The 21,749-nt window shown below is 43.0% G+C and overlaps 1 protein-coding gene across 8 annotated transcripts in view; it reads right to left on the minus strand.

Moving 5' to 3' along the window:
* Positions 1 to 4,050: 4,050 nt before the first annotated feature.
* The window catches only part of LOC124411217 (membralin), a 69,553-nt gene continuing 51,854 nt past the window's right edge, over positions 4,051 to 21,749 (minus strand). For 6 of the 8 annotated variants that reach the window (XM_046890248.1, XM_046890214.1, XM_046890222.1 and 3 more), the window contains exons 11-13: positions 12,466 to 12,565; positions 7,203 to 7,515; positions 4,051 to 6,345 (exon numbers count right to left, since the gene is read on the minus strand). In XM_046890248.1, coding sequence (XP_046746204.1) covers positions 6,062 to 6,345; positions 7,203 to 7,515; positions 12,466 to 12,565 — 697 coding nt within the window. In that variant the 3' untranslated portion in view covers positions 4,051 to 6,061. The remainder of the gene's footprint in view (positions 6,346 to 7,202; positions 7,516 to 12,465; positions 12,566 to 21,749) is intronic. The other 2 variants (XM_046890269.1, XM_046890258.1) reach the window with 2 other exon arrangements.

Consider the following 21,749-nt stretch of genomic DNA (forward strand, 5'->3'; position numbering starts at 1 on the left):
AAATCTTTTCCATAATGTTGAATAAGCAGTCACGCAATATAATTATGTTTTTAACAGATCAGCCTAGGCTTCGATGACTTATTTTGAATTACTGATCACCAACTTAATTGATTGACGATTAGAACAACTTTCTCGCCAACCTATGTTTGATCAGTTTTTCAAAATCGAACACATACTGGTTTTCCGATACGAAACTAGAGTGAAAGATAGAGTAAAAACATTGAGAAGTGTAAGTAGCCAGAAAAGTACAGTTAATAATAATTATAACTGCGGAACGGAATGAGGAAAAAGTAAACAATTATTCTTCCCAAAGTGACGAAGTAACTAGTTTGCAACAGAATTAAAAAAATTCCGATCAATTTTACACGCTCTTCTGAACAAAAGATACAATTGAAGATACACTATTGATTTCAAGGATCTCAGAATTAGTTGTAACCCGCTTGCTCGTTTGAACAATTTTTCCGAGCCTATTACAGGTAATACATGTACTCAGCTATGGCAATAGCTCCTACATACGCCATACGATATAGGTACATTATGTAGGTTATCCAAGAGCAAAGATGTGTTACAGATGTGTGCGTGCATAGGGGAATGTATACATACATACGTCTGATATTATGCAGTGGGTCAAAATCGAACGTCAACAAGGAGCAGGGATCAAGGAACCAGGCGCGGAGCGAGAAGGACCCTCGTCAAGCCGCCGCACGTGACCAGCTTTGATCAAGATCGAGGCGATCTCCTCCAGGAGGCCGCGTCCCGCACCCGGGTCACCTGCTGTCCGACCGGAGGGACCCACGGTGAGCCGGCGCTGCGCGCGTGCGAGGTCCGCGTAATTTCGTCGGAGAATTCCGGCGTGCGTTTGCCGGGCGACATGCCAGCTGCAGAGGACGACAGCACTTTCGATTGTCCCCAAACTTGTCCCGTTTCCTCCGGATCCGGATGGTGAAGTTTGTAAGCCACCCTGGTGAGGCTTTGAGAACGCCGGTTTCTGAATCGAAATGACATCGGAGTCCAGCAGGGATGCACCTGGCATGGACAGCCCAGCCACGATCCCGGTGTCTTGTATTCCCCCTCGAGTTAAACGACATCGAATATATTCCCAAGGGAGTTATGCTTTGTTTATGCACACCGATCTCGCTTTACCACGCGTTTCTGATCGGCAGTTTCGTGAGATGAGGACGTTACGTGTCCCAAAGGCTTTACTTCGGCAAACTGTCCGTAATCATTTGGGCAGAAAAATTTCACCGACACTCGATACAAGCAAGGTTGAAACCGTATTTTAACCCAAGCCGTATCGATCGGCTGGATCTTGAACGTCGTCCGATCGTAATCTGCAGCAAAGCGAATTCAAGAATTCTGCGAAATACCACCTCCCAAATCCGGTCTTTCACACGATTACACATTGAAGGCTTAGTCAACAGCTGTAATAAAACCACGTTATTGGAAAATTCTCTTGAGAGATGCCGGCGCTTCAAAGACACCCCATTTTAATCCCGAGTACAATGTATCCCCCTAAGTCCGGAAGGTTCCGTGCTCGCGAATGCATTTTGATTTCCCACCCCATTCCTGTTTTTTTCACTCCTTCTTCTCCCTCCTCCGAAGTCAAGCACCGTCAAACCAAGAAGAACCCTAAGCTCGACGCTGCACCGAAAATGGCCGGTAGACACGGATGCGAATGTTCATATGGTCGAGTCGACGCTTACGCGAAGCTTAAGCTCCGGAATCCGGGGGATCTAGGAACCGGCCAGGCGGAAAGTACAACGACCTTGAGCCCTACACCGGAGAGCCGGGGGATATGTCCTTGCGGAAAGAGCTGAATATTTTAGGGCGAAGAGGGGGTGAAACGCGAGAGGGGATTAGCGCGCGACGAGAGTTTGCCCGAGTTCTCTCCTCTCGGGAAGAGGCTCGGCTCAGGGAAGACAAGGGGGGAAGCGGAGGAGCATTTAATAACCGGAGGACGGCGAGGACAGGTAATACTTGCGATGAGCGGAAAGGCTTGCCAACTCTGTGAGGCGGTCAGAAGAAGGCGAAGGGAAAAGACAGCGAGTCGGCGGCGTTTCTGATGTCTCCTCATCCTGCGGTGAAACGGGTACGGCGTTGGTGTCCTGCAAACGACAGTCCATTGTTTTCCGGATAAGCCGTTTTTATTAAGCCGGAATGATTATTCGCGACGACAAGCATCGTCTGCGGGACATATCCCCGGACTGTACAGAATCGATCAACATTTTTCTTATTAAACTTCCGTAACCCATCGTACGACGTATCTGTGTCTTTGTCTATCCACGTGCTCCATGTACACTGTCTTCTGCACCGTTTGCAGGACGATTTTTCTGCAGGGCGTACCGCTGTTGATTTTGATACTTACTGTTGCAACTACTTTGCCAAATCTTGTTGTACCCGACGCATGATCAGCAACCCCTTGGAACAACGGTGTAAATTAGTACGGGCAAAATTTCGGATTTCTCCGATTAACTGCTGACGTTTTATTCAACTTTCAAGGATTTGGTGCTCGATGTTTTCATTTCACAATCACAATATTGAAGATATGTAATTTTTTTACCGCGCAATTATAGTACGTGACACCGTGTGGTACTCTTGACTCTTCCATTTACGTACAACATCATCGGAGCAACGCTATTCAATAGTAGAGTGAAAGAATACCGAACACAATCGCGAAGTCGAAAGAAAAGAATGGAAAGAATCCATAATCCGTCGGTTCGAAATCAGTGAAGATACGGAAATAGCCGGCGGGACGGAAAGAGGGAGGCAGGGTACGAGCAAGCGCAAATTTGCATCGGAACTGGGAAAGTGGTTAGGTTAGTTTGGAAATCAGAGTGAAGCCGGTCGGTACGAGCCGGGCTTGTGTTTGGATATCAGAGCGCGATGTAGCCGGGATCCAGAGACGCTTATACCGGATACAGGGGTACAAAAGAGCTGGGAACCGTGCAATTGTGTTGGTCAGACTCGGTCTGTGGTCAGCCAATCAAATAAAGTAGCCGGGCTGCTTTGCTGCATGCAAATCTGGCCCCTCCGGCCTTTCGACCCTGCTCCTCCCGCCTTCATCCCGTCTTCCCTATCCTCTCTCATCTCTTCGCTCGTTCCCTGGCTATCCCTCCTGCTATCACCTCACTCTCGGATCTCCTGGAGGATCGAGACCCCGCAGGACCTCGGGCTTACCTTCGATACCAAAATACGCCACATACGTGGTACGCTGCTCTGAAAATTAGAGTGGAAGAAGATACAGTCTGGCGCTGTGGATTTGTACAAGAGAAGAAGGGAGCGGATGAGTCTGCGAATACCGCTGCGATATAGAAAGTGAGAAGAATTTTGCAAGGTGCACCCGATAAATGCCGACGCGACGCGACGTTCAATTATGTACTCACGGTGAATTGTTGGTATTCAGATTGCGTGGCGGAAGCAACAGGAAACAAGTTCATCGGTATAGGTATACACTCGAAATCCCTGAAAGAATTAGGAAGAGATTCTGTGAAATCGAAGCTGATGGCTGTGTCAATCGATCAGCGATGCCCAGCAACAGCATTCCCCGAACGTCGAACCGAGATAAAGTCATTGTCGAAAGAGGATCCCAGGGATCTTCCCTCGACCGTCCCCTAATTGTGGAGTAATGAAAACAAATCGGTACATTGGTAGTAGTGTCGCGTATCTTCGTCGAGGTACCTCGCGGCGATTCGTTCGTTTGACTATTTGTCTATTCGTACCGACCCCGACCCCGCCGTTTCCTGTGGCGCTACCTTATCCGCACTCTGTTAGCCCCCCCCCCCCCCCCCTGCCCCTGAAATCTCCGTGCGACGATCAATTTCAATCGACGGGAATCCATCTTCCAAGTCTCCCGGGCTTACAGCGCTTCCGGGAAACACAGGGCGTCGGAGTTTTAGGCTTGAGAATCAAGGCTCGATCGAGAGGGATTACAATTCTTTAAATAAGCTGAGGCGAACCCATAAACGGATAAATGATCCGATATGTTCTGATGAAGCATGAATAACAGCATGAGCAGAGGAGATCAATGGCGAGTTTAATGAGTTTAATACGGGGTATTAAAAGCTTTGCGTTTATTGTATACTATATAATAATTTATGTACAACCAAACAGCTTTCGAAACCAATATAACAAATACCGGGCAAATATTATGGTACAGAGGATATTCAGGGCTGTGGGTTTTTAAAAATTTACTATAATTTCCCGTCGTCGTCCCTCCGCGCTGTCACCAATAATTTTTTGCTTCACCTCGCCTACGTCGCGACCGTCTTTTGAGGAAAACTTAGCGAATGCAGTAAAAATTTTACACCTCTTTCAAAAGCGTACTTAGGTAGGTGCAGCTCATAATTGGAATGACTGTACGGAGGGACGGCCGAGGAAATTATTCAAGCCCAAAACTTGATTCCTCTTGTAGATTCTCACTCGTCACGTCGCCATTATCGTCACTATAGCCAAGGCGATAAACAATAAATATACATACATACATACATACATACATACATACATACAACATAAGTACCCATAGTTGACATATTATCCGAATGACGGGATTTTCACGTAGTTCAGTATTCCTCATCTCAATTTCCGTAGAGATTAACAACGCATGGCGACGCGAGGGATTTTTCGACATGAGAATTCATACACGTGTTACATACATGTTACATACCTATATATACTTACTAAATATGTATCTCCTAATCGTAAGTGGTAAACGTATCACAAATAATATCTAGGTAGTACCGATTAGGGTTTGATCCATTGCGTTGCACGATCAGCCCGCAGATTGATGCGTGGAGAGAAACGATTCGGTCACTCACTGATTCTCACTCTCTTTTCACGCCCACGTCTCGCTAATTTCTCTCAATATATCATATATTCATTTTTATATAAGTCTAAAGGTGTAACTTATACATAATATATTACATGGATAAAGATACAATGAGGGGCAGGGGGGGGGGGAGGGATTTGAACGTAAAAAATTAATAGGGTGTTGATGAAGAAATGATGATTACAAAGCTGTGCCCAATTCACCTTTGCCTACAAACAAGTAGACGCTGACTAACTTCTGGAAATTTGCGTGCTGTTTCATTTTATTTTTAGCTAATATAATTATTTGATCAAAAGAAGTTTTAAGAAATAAAAATAAGACAGGTTAAATTGATTGAAATTCAAAAAGTTTGAATTATATTTTGATCGACCAATTTGTTGGTCAATATTTGACATAGAAAAGTTCAAAATCGAATGATTTATCACCAAGGAAAAGGTGCAGTATACCTACGTAAATCTCAGATTGAATTGCATTGTGTAAATCTGTATACTCATTATACCAATATATTATAATAAGACTTATTATTACCATTATTTTCATCGTTAACTATTCATCATCGTAAGTATTGACATTAATTAATATTAATAATTTATAGTCACTATTTCATTTATTTATCTATCATCATTATCAACATTACTCCAATTCTTCATCACCATTATCGTGATGACATTATCATTCTTACTATTATTATTACTATTATTCTTGTTGTTATTGTTGATTTTATTATTTTCATTATACTTGATACTTATGTAAGCCATTTGTCAAAGTTTTCTGTACAATATTTTGCCTACGATGATCGCATCGACACTCTGCGATTGGCCGAGATAGGTTATCGAAATTATTCGAGATCAAAACCAAAGATCATCTATGGTGTAACGGATAGTTAACCTGAAGTTGATTGCAAGATATAGATGCGCAACTTTAATCAAGTTCCATACGATAATAAGAGGAAAAAATAAAAAATGTGTATACCTACTGTAAACAAAAAAATGCCGTCTTTGATGTCTAATCTCTTTAAAAACTCTTTACATCTTCTTCGACCTTTACACTGAATGAAAATTAACAATGAGCCTCTTGATTATCTTGCGGAACGTGGAGCATCAAGACGTTTACCAACGTTCCGTAATTGATACAACCTTCGAAATAGGGACGCACAAGTCGGTCAGGTGAATTCCATTTTCCATTCCTCTGCATTTTATCTTTCCTAATGAAGGGAAATTACAGCGAGTTGATGATTCAAGCATCGTGGGATGTTCCGCTGCTCTGCTGATCGGTCGTCACGGTCGAACCTTGCGACGACGACAATGCGGTTTCGTCTTTCTGCGGCGACTCTGCGGCGGCTTCAATAACCTCGAATTCCTCCGACGTTGAGCAGTCGCCGCCAGAGGTCGCGGCGGCGTCTGGTTTTCCCAAAGTCGATGATTCTGCGCTAGGCTCACCACCGCCATTCTCTAGGGACGGTCCTCGCGTTTGATGAACCGACTCGACTGTAACATCTGCAAGGATACATGCATGGACCCCATATTTTTTGCGACTGGCGCGAAGCTTGCTGCTGTGTCAGTCAAAGGACACCGCCAGATCCTTATGGAAATTGGTTGGATTTTCAGTTTGTTATAGTATATATCCTCCCGATAAAAAGTTCTCAATGACACAGGTCCCAAAAATTAGTACTTTCCGAGATACAGACTTCGAAAGAAGGGTGTCCAGATTTTTTGATATCAATGGATTTTGTGATTCTTACGAATTATAAAGCTTCGACGCGGTTTGAAATAAAAAAAATTACTCAAAAAACTGTACCGTTGGTTTTCAACGATAGGTAAAAAGGTGTGATTGATTCCATCTATGAACTTGATGGTTTACCGAAAGGAGGTGCAACATCTGATTTCGCGTGAAAAAGAAGACCCGACTCTTGCAATAATCGCCTTGTCTTGTTTTTTCACGCGTTTATTTCGAGTCCCGAATGGCGTAATCTATGATATCAAAAAGTCGGAGAGTACTGGTTTCGGGGACTTCCATGAGAACTTTTCATCGTGAGATTATCTACTATAACATACTGAAAATCCATCCAATTCGACCGAAAGCAAATTTCCATAAGGATTTTACGGGGTCCATTGATTATTGAGTGACAATTTATACCGCCGCATTGATTGATAATTAATACTTTCAGAACTATATTGCACAGCCATAATATCGTAAGTCATTATCGATATCAGAACCAATCTCGTGAGATAAAAACTAGAAGGTGATAGCATTTCCATTAGGCATACTTCGACAGCTTCGATTCAATATTCAGCTGAAAATGGAATAGAAACAAACTCCTAGGTCTACGGTTGTGTGGCGATGTGTTGCGACAGGTTAATCCTTTAAGCCTACGTACCTTCCTCCGAGGTTCTCCGCCTTGTAAGTGTCTCGTCTTGGGGCCCTGAGGGAGGCTCAGGGTCCAGTTGCGAAAGCTCGGAAACGTAGTTGCGTTGCGTTTGTTGCTGCTCCGTTTCTGCGGGCGTTGTTCCCTCAGGGGTGGGACTTGGCGACGGACTCGCCGTCGGCGACGGGCCGGGTGTCGTCGGCGCGGTGCTCGGCGTCGGGGGTTGAACGGGCTGTCCGTGATTTCGTAAGAGCAACTGGTGGAGCTGCGCCTGCTGTAGAATCACCGGCAGTTCGTAGTGGTGGAAGAAGTACATCATCGAATGCTGGAACCAGAGACAAGAAAGACACCGTAATCAGTCAAATGAAAGAATAGCAGGGGGGTGAAGATAGGAGGGTATTCGCACGCAGTGCGTCTCGTGATCCATTCCATTTCGAATGTCATCTTATCGCACTTGTTCGAAAACTGGGACGAAGATTGATTCTCTCTTTCACCGAGCTTTGCAGAGACTTTTAAACGAAAGGCTACTGTATCTCAAGTTACGAAACATTACTGGACCAGTTCGGATGGAGTTAGCACTGAAAAATCGTATCGTCAATGAAACTGTGGTATGAAACTTTCCGAGTCTCTCATATGTTGTGATACCAGGTGACAACCGTCCCAAGCTTCGAAGCTCTGATGATTTCCCCATGCTTGGAGAGGTTCGATCAACGAATCATCCATCTCTGATATCAGTAATTACAACAGTATACAGATATGAATATGAATAAAACAGAAAACGGAAAGAAAAGCATGTGAGATAAAATGTCTCTCTCTAAGCGAGTAGCTTTATTTTCGAAGTAAAATGGTAACCACAGCCAACGAGGTATCAGTTTCTGTAAAACCCTACAGATTCCAGGCGCTCTTCAAATCGTCTTCGTAACCAGATTGGAGCGACTATCTTGTCGAGGGGTTTCGGAGGTACAGAGAGAGGCAATCGCGGGTTCCTGAAAGGAGCGTTGACGTCACCACGGAGAGACGCAGAGACGGTGCGGAAAGAAAGATGGAGGGTTAGAAAGGAAGGGAGGAAGAGAGAGAGAAATAAAGAGCGAGAAACTGATAGATACGGCGAAAGGAGGGAGAGAAACGCGGGGACGGGGAGCAAATTTTGTGAATTTCCATATAAATTTGTTGCCGCAAACGACACACAGGCTTTCGAATTGGCGACCCGTCGACGCGGTTCACGCTCACGCGCAACTCTATCATTCGTTGAACACACGCGTTGTCCCCAACAAGTTGCAATCAGCAACCCTCTCTCTGCGGCACACACTTTCCTTGTTTGGTATTAGCCAATCATAATGCCATCAAACTTTTTCGCTCCGCTTCCCTGCCACATACAAGTATTCCTTTGATTTTTCATTCTAGCAGTATATAGGTATGTATAACGAAAAAAAAAGATGATTTTCCAAGATATGATAGACTTGCAATTTTGGGACAGAAAATTTTGGATGATTTCTCATCAGATGTTTGACTAACTTGATCGTTATTTCAAGTGGAAAAAAGTTCGTGTATTCAAATGGAAAAAATAAGACTGTAATGAGATCGTGATTATTTTTCTAGATTGACAAAAATGAATAAATCAATTAACAAGAAATTGTACGAAACCAAAATTATTTTCCTAAAAGAAGACGTAATTTTCCATGGAGATTGTTGAATCCTAGAAAAGTGTCAAAAACTTCTGATAATGAATAAACACCGACTGACCGACAAATTTAAAATACTCTGAAGACTAACTCACGTGTCACGGATTTCTTTTCGATGATCTGCGAAATGGCATTCTTTGTAAACTCATTACAACGTGACTGGAGGAATATCTCCAAACCGGTGGAATGGTGATTAACATTGAAGAAATTAACTGGCATGGTTGTCATGCGGTTTCCAAGTATAACCTCGTCGCGTGAAGCTGCTTGAACGGACTGTCATCACCATGGATAGTTTCATCGTGCAATTTCCCTTTGATAAAGGATCCAAAGACCCCGTGGTGGTCTGACCACTTCAAGGGAGGAACTAGGATAGTAAAGGCCTATTTACAAGGTACTTCGCGGCTAACTCACAAGCTTCTATCATTGTTGGATGGCATAAAAGCTCGGATCGAGGTCGTGCATCTGGGTCCATTGTTTGGCTTCCGGTTCTTGCGAACTTTCGAAATTCCTTTTTACTTACTGGAAGTGTACATCATCAGCTATCATTCGCTGGTTGCATATAAAAGCCGCATTTGTCCGGACGTTTTAGAACATACGAGGAATCAAAGGAAGGGAGCAACAGGTGAAAAGGGAAACTTGGATCTTTTCACCGAGCTGCAAGCTTTGCACGAGTGCAAATCTATCTCTGAACGCTACCGCATATTCCACAATTATTCTTATTATCACTATTCACTAGCATGTTTCACTATTTTTATTCCTCAATGGTCGGTTCGATTGAGTCTTGATATTGTGAGTTAACATGATTAGATTTTTGAGAATTAAAGTTTTGCTATTTTTCAATCATCGCGTAAAATAACTCACCAATATTTCCGCTCCGTTAATTAAATATCTTCAATTAACACCAGGTTTTACGCGACTAAAAATGTAATTGAAATTCGAGAATATATTTACTGAAATCAATCATAAGTATCCAATTTCAACGTCGCGGTCACAATACCGCATAGTTGAAATTGAGCATTCTACTCAATCGTTTTAAACTTCTTGCAATCCTCTTTGTTATCAGATTCACTATCGAACTGACCCTCGGCTACGAAACAAAATTCATCATCTGTTTAAAAATACCTTCACGACATTCGTCGAAGCTTCTTCACCCCGACACTTCAAAATTCAAGTTACACACATTGTATTTTATACGGAAAATTAAAAAACGTTTGTAACATGAAAAACATCTCTGTGTAAAAAAAGTGTAGTCAAGAATAATCGTCGTCCCGGTTAACGCGAGGTATTAGAGAGCTGCAGGCGTTGGAGAGATACGTTTGTTCAAGGTTGCGGCTTAAGCGCTACAGGAATGAAATTTTAACGAGAAGTGATCGAGGGGTGCGAACGGGGACAGGAAATATCGGTGGTGTAATAGCGCTGCGAAATTAATCGGTTCAACTTTGTTGACCTATAAACCCGGCGACGAGCCAGCCGGGGGCTGAGCGGCAGGAGTAACCGTTCGAAAGCTCTTCCGCTCCGGCCAACGAAATTTTGTAGTCGAGGTATTTATAAATTCATTAAACGAATTAATTACCGATTTAACTGTTGATTATGTCGATGAGATTCCCTACGGCACTATCCCTCCTGATGGAAATTAGCCCCGGCCATTCGCCAGCAACAAATCACGACGAAAAAGCTTTTCCTTTATTTCATAATCATCATTATCATCACCGTCGTCATTATTATTCGTATTATTATTATTATTATTATTATTATTATTATTATTATTATTATTATTAATATTTGCGAGGAAAAACATGTTTTATTTTCTCTCATATTCTCCTTGTGTTTGCAACCGTTTGCTCCTGATTTGAACAAATTTCATTCGCGTCACTTTAGTTCATTTGGCGCTTTCCGATATTTGGAAGGTGAGAAGATAAATGGAGAGAGAGACAGAGAGAGTGAAAGAAAGAAGTTTTCTTTCTAGACACCTGCGTTCACGGGTGAGAAAAGTTTACTAATTTGTGATTCCATTTGAAGGCAAGTACCTTTAGGAGCATATCGTAACGAGGACGACATTGATAATTTGATTCAAAGAACTGCAACGAATTCCTTGTAGAAACATTTACGCTTACCGACGAAAGATAACGCAACAGCTTCGATGAGACTGCAGTGTCTTTGGCACATAACGACTGATCTTATTCGAATCAACTTACGTCGCGTCGCGTAAACTGCGCGACCGAGGATGGACATTAATTATTGTTTCGAACTCTCGTAGTACGGGTAATACTGCAGTCGACATTTGCCGAACTTATCAAAGAGCTCATTGTCCGAATTGAACTCAATCAAAACTTCAGCGGCACCTAATTCTCGACCATTTTTTCCATTCACATTCTCCTAATCTGTTTGGTTATAGCTATTCGTCAAATGCATATTTCTGAACGGGGCATGAGAAGAAGGGTTCCTTTTAGCGATACGTTCTTCCCTATTCCGGAAACGTCGAGTCGACGGAAGAAATATGGTTAAAGCGAACGAATGTACATATCCATATATAAGGAGGGCTTCCAAGGAGGCGAGCAAAAGCAGCAAGCGAGCAAGCAAGTAGGCAAACAAATAAGGCGTAGTTTACAAGATTGAATCTCATTCGTTGCAGGCAAAAGACACACGCCTCGCAGTATCTGCCCGGCTAATATCTACTCAATATTTTCCAGGCAGGTTGATTCGATATCTCGAGCCGTTAACAATTTGCGCAGTCTGCGACTGACAGATGCGATCAGCGACACGATATAACGGGTTGGTGGAAATCCGAGGGCAGGTGGAGCGGGGAAGAATCGCTCCGGTGAAACTGAGCAAACCGGCGTTACGCAACTACGGGGTGACTTCTCTCTCTCTCTCTCTCTCTCTCTCTCTCTCTCTCTCTCTCTCTCTCTCTCTCTCTCTCACTCTCACTCTTACCCTCTATCTCTCGCCACCCTTCTTCCCTCAATGCACCCATGTAAAGCACGCTCTGCTTTCGACGACGCGACGCTACATATAAGAAAGAGCCCAGGACTATTGTGAATCGATGCCGATGGCAGGCGTGCAGTAACGCGTCCGAAAATGAAACTCCCTTCCTTGTGTTTCACCAGCCGTTCGGAATCCGCGGAAGAGATTATGTAAAGCGATGCAATATAGCGACGTTGCATTCTGGACGCAAGAGTGACCGCGCGTGCTTCTCAACAACGCTTATGGTTGTATTGTAACAACCACTTCTTACTGCATGTGCTCCTTATTATGGGGCGAGTAAATTTCGTGCACAAAGAAATGGACACGATGTTGAAAACACCTATTGGAAGTGTCAGAACCACAAGTCTCTGACGAAACGGGGCATTCGGGTCAAACAGGTGCCCCAGAGATTTCTGAATAATAGCATATTTCCTCAACAATTCTCGGATGAAATATAAGTTATAATATAGCCGGTTATTCACGGATTGTTTGTCGAGTTTATATCGTTCCATGGAATTCATCTGCAGAGTTACGTTAACAGCCATTCGAATAAATGTCCACGATGATTAAATGTTTAGAGAATTTGCCGTGTCTACTACAGTACGAAATATTCTGCGTTTTCTTCTCACCTGTATAAAAAGCCAAGACGTAACCAGAGCGAGGCTGCTGTACTGTCCGTTGAAGCGGTAGTGATATGCGTAGAACGAGAAGTGGTAGAGATAGAAGAATCTGTAACAGGCGAAGAAAAATAGAGAGGGTTAGGTTAGTTTTTTTACGCACGTCGATTCGTTTGAAATCCAATTTTCCGTAGATTGATGAATAAAACGATGGAATTTTGACGCAAGTAACAGCTTCTGATGATATTTGGAGAATGAATATAACGATCCGTTGAGGTGCGGAATGACGGGATTCCCAAGTAATGAGGGATAATACGGTTGAGGAATATTAGCGAAATACCTGTAACTCGAATGATGGAAGGTATAGAAAGGACAATTTTTTAATTACGGGATTTATTTTATACGCTGCTTTATACGCTCGGTATAGAGCGGTTTGTATTACACCAGAGAGAGTGGTAATTGAGTGAACGTCGGATTTGCAGTGGAGGGTGTGCTGATAGTGTAGTGTTACATGGGAGTGTTTACACGACGCGTCTCGAAGGAGATGGGAAAGAGACGGTTCTTCAGGTGAGATCGAGGTATAGGTGAATGGAAGCTCGAAGGTTGGGATCGGCTCATTTTACGTGTCGACGGAGGGTAATGGTAATGGGCCGTGCAGTATCAGTAGAGATTTATGGATAAAAAGAGATCGAATATCCGCCCATTGTGTTCAAAAAGCGAAAATTAGGCTCCGTCGGTATGACAGGTTTCTGAAGGACGAAACATACGAACGGTCAATAGCGAGGACGACGATGATGACGATAATTATAGCGCGACAATAGCGGCGGTGATCATATTATCCCTTATTTGGCACCGCCGGACACGGTGAATGAAGGCGTCAGTGAGCTACGCGTTACCAAAAAGAGAGAGAGAGAGAGAGATTGAAAAAACGACCGCACATCTATCATAGACATACACAACAGATTATATAGATCGTCATTTTATCATAATTATGAAAAACGCGTTTATCTCGAGAGCTCTACGAACCAACAAAAAACCTAAGTAAGATTCAAGCTTGCCGAATTCATAATATATTCTCTGTTTTTGAATCCAGAAGTATTTGAAATTTAGACTAACGGTGTTCACGAAATTTCGATAAACTTTGAGAGATAGGACTTGTAAAGAGTCGCCGTCGATGAAGCAAGTGATTCGACGGTTTCTTTATCAAGAGTGGAGAAACAGCGTTGTTTTTCTCACTTCATGTTTCGGTGACGATTCCAATCGACGCGGACGGTATATTAATTGAGGGAGTTAAAGGTACAGGACGAAGGAAGCTGGATGATCGTCGTTCCGGGATTCCCCCGCCACGGAAACTCGAGGTTACACCCTTTTACGAGGCGACCAAGTATCGGAGACGTTCCCATCCGCCGATTCCAATAAAAATAGCGCCCGATCGTAAAACCGTCGATAAATTACATTAATTTCGTACAACGGGCCAAGGCCCTAGGCTGCTTCACGCCTATCCCCTGGTTATTGGTTATTGGCTGTTCGCTACGTCACGAATAGCAGTGTTGATACATATAAACATTCAAATGCATACGTATACATGTATTCACTTATGCTGCAACGTTTCTGTGTATATTTGCGCGAATTATGGCTGGATAATCGATCGACGCCTCCGTAATACATGCGGATAAAGATTAGTTGTCGTTATATGGACTTCAACAGATCGCTAAAAAAATTTGTATGAATAATGGACCGAAAATCCCGGGTGCATATTGGTCACGATGTGATGATGGAGAGCAAATAATTATTCACAAAATATTATGGATCACAAGCTTGCTGAGTCGGTGTAAGGTTCCACTATAGATATACTTTGACTTGGATAAAAATTTGATGCTTCTGGCGATACTGATTAATGATTGTACCCTAAATGTTACAGTTCGCTAATTATGTTCAACAGTTATGCAACGTGTGTCAAGTTTATATTATACGAACAGACACCTGCATCGTGTACGTAAAAGAGAATCTCTAAAGTTTTATGATAAAATTCAAACTTGCCCTACCACAGCTGCGGTGACACATTGACAGAAGATGATTTATCATCCTCCGGTCCTCGAACAATCCCATGATTAATCACGCTAATCATGATCATGTTTCTTCGTGTAAAAATTAAACGCGTTATAGCGCCAGCGAAGGTTTCTCTGGGTAATCGAGAAATTTAAATTTTTTGTTTAACCGCATGCGTAAATTCGTTTGAAATTGTAAAAAGAGAAAATAGGTAGGACTGAACTAGAAATATATGAAATAGAAAAATCCAACTGATCACTGATCTGCTTCACGGCGGTGTTTTGTACAATATTTGGGATGAGGCAGGAAAGGGATCGCTGTGTCTACATGTATACCTTGGCCTCTGCAGCTACAACGGCTAATTTCCTAGAGTAGCCCCTCGCCCAGCTGTTCTCTTCTTTTTCTCCGCCCAACCAATTCGTGGCCCGTCCTTAAGCTCATCGATCGCTTCGACCAATCTTTGCACATTGCTAAGGAAACTTTCGTGTTTGGACTCTTAGACCATATTAGCAAGAAACTATTATTCATAATGCGATGCCTAGGAAGAATCCAACTTGCGCTGGCGTATAACTAGGTGGACATTAATGGTCTAATGGTTAAAGAGAGAATCAAGTTTCATTCAACAGGCTCCGATCCTATTGAACCGCTGCAGCAGTCTCGGAATCGTAAGGCACGAGGATGGCGAAGACGGGCTCGAGTGGTGGAATTCGAACTATTCCTCGAAGGGGACGATGCGTGGAATTTCATTCTCTAAATATCACAGCTTGAAGGAACTTTTCGGGAATCCTCGCCGATATACTGTAATACACGTAGACGCTGGCTTAAAGTACGTCCCTGTTTCCCGAGTAAGAAAGTGTAGTCTTTCATCCGTTCCTTAAATCATGGAAGAAGATCGACGTTACCTTTGTTTTCGTTTTCTCTTTCCGAAAGAATGAGCAAACCTTTTGGGACATATCAAACTTATTATATCCGGCAACGACGGTGAAATCTCAGCGATGATGGCTACTTGCGGATCACATTGTAAGGGGGTCGTGTTAAAGAATTATTAAAAATGGGATTGGCAATTCGTACAGGTGTTACAGTACCGCAATAAGCGAGATGCGTATGAAAATGTGGAACAAGAGCTATGAGAATTTGGTACATCGAACTTTTCCAGACGGTATTGCGTAGTTATTCGTTTGATGTTCTTCCACCACCTTTTTCCGATGCTATGTGACAGGTTTTTATCCTTCATTCTCCGGATGCTTCAGTGACTTTATCAGTTTATGAATTTATCCGTCAAAAGGATCTACAGATTTATAATCTGTACCTGAATACACAAAAAGAACATCCTCTTTACTCGTTAATTAGATGGAAAATGTTGAAATAGTATGTTATACAACTAGTGTGTATAATGCGATTTTACACACAGTATGCAGGAAAGTATAGAAGTCACATTATCAAAGATTGAGAAATATATCTCAATTTCAGTCTTTCTCAAAAGGTTGAGAAACGCTAGCACTTGATTTATATATTTTACGTAAGAAGATCGGTCGTAATTTCAGGGCAGACTCGCGGAGCTTTTGAGGCTGGACAATTTCGCGAATCAGAATAGGTGGGTATCATGAGTGGCAGTTATAAGAGCTGAATTATAATAGCTATTAAGTCTTGCTAATAAGGAATTAAGTCAAAAGCCGGTTTAATGAGGAAGAGATTATTGAAGGCTGAAGAAGGCAGACCGCAAGCGGATCGTCAGTTAAGTTACGAAATGGAATTGGAAGGAAAGGCGATATTCGTTCACACCGTTTTTTTTTTATTTTATTTTTCTATAATAAGGGGTATCTGAGTCAGATGCGTAAAACGCTTCTAGAAAGACGTTTTCAAAAAATGAATAGGCACTCAATTTCCTCATCGGAACAACTTTGATACACCTGTGATGTAATAATATCAACGCCCGTACCTGTTACTCAAAGTGGCGATGATAAAGAAGATTCAACAAGCATCAAAGCACTTACAATTAATTACACAATAAAACTCACGAGAAATGGTATAAAATATTCAAGAGTCTCTTTCGCTTTTGTGTACATTCAATCACTCATTGATTTAGTAAAATATATACAGTTTTATGTTTTATTAAAGCGAAAACGTTTCAGTTCGTCTAATTTCACATAATAACAACTGAGAAGATCGTGCAGTAGATTCATACTCCGTGTTTATATTCCTCTCGAATACGTCATCAGCATAGCGGCGGAATGGAATTTGAGGAAAAAGGTAGAAATGCAGGTAGTGACAGGTGGAGGAGAAACATGGGTCGGTCTCCTGGTGAGTGGAACAGTGCCTTTAGCGAGGTTGGTGGGTGGAGCGAAGAGGGTGGCGGAGGCGCGGCAGGCAGCCCCAAACAAAAACAGGAGACCCTGATCAATACGAGAGCTCCATTGGTTTTATTGAAGCAAATTTGCGTGCTATTGAATTTACGGCAATCCGATCGGGCATTGTTGATCCTTATTTTATTACCTCCGATTTGCTGCAAATTCATACGAGACCTCGAGAGAGATGGAGGGAGGAAGGGGAGAGAGGGGGGATCGGAGAAGGAGCGCAGACTAAACATCTCGGAAACGGGTGTGGCTCCAGCTAATGTAAGAGCTGGACTAATACTTAAAAGGAAGATATCCCAGATCAGTCTCTTCGATTTGATTTCTTTTTTAATATATCATAGTAGACTAAAAACTAAGCGACACGTGTTTTTTTTTATCTGCCATTAAACACTTTAAGGGCGTGAAACCACCCTCCACGGTAAGGCATGTCCGGCGAGGCGATTTGGCAGTTCCACCCACAAGGACGTAATATTTTTCAACCAATCCAACCGGAAAAGTTTTATCATAACGAGAAATGAAAAATCTAATTTTTTCGATTAGAAAAAAAAAAAAAAAAAAACAACAGGAAGTGTGTGACCCCTTGAAGTGTTTAATGGCAGATAAAAAAAAACACGTGTCGCTTAGTTTTTAGTCTACTATAATATATTACAAAAGAAATCAAGTAGAAGAAATCGACTTGGGTTACCTTCCTTGTTAGAGGTGTGTACATGTCTGGTTCCGGAAAAGGTGATTGTTTTTGATATTATCAGAATAACGTCGAATGCAAAATCTAGGAAAAGTCTCAGAAGGTCCTGATTTGCTCGCCTACATAACACTACGACGATTTACGACGGACCAATCATTGTTCGGGGAATACGTCACTGATCGGCTCTGATGGAGCAATGACGGCGATTTCTTATTGCGGAAAGAGGGAGGAACAGGAGCCGAGGTAAGACGAGTAAGTGTATACTCGCGATGTTGTGGATAACTCGAGCGTAAGAATACTAGAGAACGGAGTACGAGTATCCCGTTATACTCGTAAATCTACCTCTGATATTTCCAGCACCCACGTATCTCCCGTTGCCGAAGGGTGGCCTCGACGAGGCGAGGGCTGCAATACGCAGCCCGTATAAATTCTTTCTTTTCAAAGACGTAAGTAAGAGGAAGTATCCCCAAGTTGCGGGACGCTCGAGATTTCCTCTCGCGAGGGATCAACCGGGGTGCCTACCTCAACCCTCTCTCTCGCATGTCTCTCTTGTCGTTCGCTCGGCGCTTGTTGGTTAGACGTAGGTACCTACGTGTATATTCTCATACTTGTATAGATCCAGGGGATACCCGGAAGCGCGTGTTTAGTTGAATGAAATTAAATTTGGAAGGGTATGAAATTTGATTTTATTACGCTGCCAGTATACCGTGATACTTTTCAACAGAATATGCACGAGAACATAAGAAGACAGAATCAACGATCATAACTTATATCCATATTCACGAAAGGCTGCAGCTATACGGTTGCTCGTATTTATCGTATTTATATTATAGAAATCGAAGCGGTTATAAGTGGTATAGAAAATATAAAATATTTCAAATTCTGACCAATCGTAGTCTGAAAATTATTCGACCTTTTCAACTTTCGCAAGCCAGCAACTGGAACGGTTCTTCACACGTCTTTTTTGCCGAAGGCGGAAAGTTTTCTACTCATAATGTTACGCCTATATTCGGCCATGTTTAAGCGCATTCGAAGTCACCGTATTATGGACATGGATCTTATTTGAAAGTAGATAACTAATATCCTTGTTGTTCGTTGACCATTCTTGAGTTGCGAAAACTCAATTTTGGAAATAACTGTTCCAATCGATACCACAAAGCGTCACGAATTCGATCCTTATAGTAAGTCTGTGTACTGATTTTGACTAAGAGTAGGATGTATTGTGGCAGGGTTTCGTACGAGAGGTAAAAATATCCGTAACCGCCGGGACACGATTCCTTGGCATAGCCCTGCCAGAAGCTGGTCCAGGCTCTGAGGGATGAAACGAGTAGGCGACTCCATAACCGTAAGGTCCACTCGCCCCGTAGGGTAAGTATATTGTCAATCAATCCAGGGTATAAAAGCAATCTGAGCTTCGGCTGACGGGGGGGACGCCGCGGGTTGGGGCCGGGGTGAAGCCGGGGGTGGAGGCACTGGACGAAGCGGGGTCCCGCGAGGCGTCGAATGCATCACATAGCGTCGGGACGAGTTAAAGGGAGAGTAAGGGAGAAAGCAGAGAGAAAGCCGCACGACGCGCAACCAATTCCTCCTGGTGGAAGCAAACGGAACCCTCATGCCTCCGTTTCTCTCCGTCGAGTGCACGCAATCCATATTGGGCCTTGTTACCGTGGTTAGACATGGTGCGGAACAAGACGAGTGACGAAGAATCCAAGCGAGTAAGTAAGTAAGTAAGTAAGTAGGTTGACCAGAAAGGAGGGAAGGAAGGAAGAACGGGGCGGAGTTGGTCCTTAGTGTCCGGTCGGTTGCCCGTGTGAGGACAGACCGAAGTGCTGGGAAAATATCTGAGGAAGTGTTCAAGAGGTGGATGATGCATCACAATATCCGTGCTCTCGAGGATCGAGTGGGCCATGAGGTTCGCAGTCTGCGAGTAGAAAATATAATTTTTTTCATGGGAAAGGCATTATTGTATTCTCCGTATCACAGTCTTCGTTCGCAAACAGATACAACGCACGTACGAGCTCTAGACCTGCATTAGGGCACGAGGTATTGGGTGTATATAACGTATCGAGCGTGTATCTTAGACAATATTTACATTCCTTCCACAAACTCCATGATCTTATTCGGCCGGAGGTTCCAACCTAATTCTAGAATGCCTTGGTGATTAATATTTCACAGCCAAGAATGAACAGAATCGATGAATACTCTCATCCATAATCTACATACCATACACTTCCCTGTTAAAGATTTGGATTGTAGGAGAACTGAGAAATGTTTGTCAGTTTATCACCCCTCCCGGAATAACAATTCAGAACCTTGTCGGGTATCGATTGGATTTCCTTACAAACAAATTTTGAGGTATTTGTAGTATCTTCACGACCTACTCGAACCTTTGTGCCAGAGCTCTCCAGCCAATATGTTTTGTCGTCCCGTGTTAGAGACGCTCGATTTTGTCGTCGATTGGGTCAAAGAATGAATTTTCAATTTACCGGTTTTTCACGGGTGAATAATATATCGGGTTGCTACTGCTTTATCAATTATCAAGGTTCGACAGATTTCTGACACTACGACTTTCTTTTCCGTACAAATTATATTCCATTCGAGCCAGATCGTGACTTAAACGTAAAGTTGCAAATGAAAATGGTTATGAAGAAAATTGTGTCACGAGGCTCAGAGATCACCAGATGTAGGATCGTCTTTGCACGGGTGACGGACTAAATGGAAGATTCGGACTGCGGACGGTGATAATTTGGAAAGAAGAGGCGGAGAATCTGGTGTGAGCAGAGTGTATGGAAGCGGGACGGAAGGTGTAGGTAACCTTTGTCCAGGAGGCGGCCAGTCGTAAAGCGGCAAATGAGGTTACCGGAGGGTCCATTCCGACCCATGGGAGGTTCCCCACCTCAAGATGACGGGGGAGTCGAGATGGGGGGGAGGGAGGGAGGGGTTAGTCTGAGACTGGCGGAAAATGAAATATCACCCCAAACACGGCGCCAGACCAGCCATGGTCTTCGGTTCCCTAGGCGGTGTGAGCAAGGTACACGCCGACCACCGCAGGGGATGTGTACCTACTCCATCCATCCCAGAAGAGAGACGAGAAAGGGAGAAACGTCGTCGTTGTCGTCGTTGTCGTCGTTGTCGTCGTTGTCGTCGTGGGATCCGGTCACATGGCGCTCTTCGCTCTTTGGGCAGAAAGGTACGCTGCAGATTCTACTTGAAAAGCGGACGGCAAATCTGGATAATGTATTTATAGCCTATTGCAACGGAGCATCAACACAAACAGAGTTTACCGCGGCAGCTGCTGGGTCGCAAATAAGGGCTAGCCGGCAGTAGCCTTTTACCAAACCCGATACCATCTCCTCGCGCTTCTTATACTTTTATTCCGGGTATCTTATATTTGTATAAACCCCGCGAGTGTTAGATTTTTCCAAGTATTCTCCGGCTACGCGATTCAAATCCAGCATTCATTGAAATGGAAATCAGATGTCTGGTTGCATGAATTTTCAGTCATCTACAAGACTTAGGGGTTGTTATAGGTGCTATTACTTTCTTACTTATCCGAATGTCACAGTGAGTGCGATGTCGCTTGAAATAAGTCGCATCGCTGAGAGTAAATAAATCTTTTATCCTCTGGTCCGTTTTGCGGTGATAAAATAACCTTCGGAGTTGCGCGAGCCTTTGTAATATCGTCAAATTTAATAGGTATTTTAAGGGGCAATCATCAGCCTTGTATCTGCAGCTAAAGAGAGGGTAGATATACCTTTTCAACCTTAATAACGTTAGGCGTCTTATCCGGCGATGTATAATATGAGTAAAGTCACCGCAACCAAGTGAAAGGTAAAAGGCAAGTATACTTCACTCACCGTAATTCGAAATTTCTTACCGATATTACGTGTCACAAGTAGATACCTGTATGAGTTTCACTTTTTAATACCTTCAAAAAGTAGCAACGACTACCAAGTACGAGAAGTTATAGTTTTTTTGTTGTTTTTTTTTAACGTCGTAACGCGCCCCCTGATTAATGATTATCCAATAAATTATTCCCGGTCAGTTTGACGCCGCTTCGTCCCGCATGTAATATTTATCCTGTGGAACTGAGGCGTGTGGCAGACAAAGGCAGGGACATCAATCATATTATTTTCATTTAGAGGAAATGATTATCTAAACATAAAACTGGCTCTTTCACGTTCTCTTTTATTAACATTTACTCCCTG

The sequence above is a fragment of the Diprion similis genome, chromosome 2 (assembly GCF_021155765.1).
Source record: "Diprion similis isolate iyDipSimi1 chromosome 2, iyDipSimi1.1, whole genome shotgun sequence".
NCBI lineage: Eukaryota > Metazoa > Arthropoda > Insecta > Hymenoptera > Diprionidae > Diprion > Diprion similis.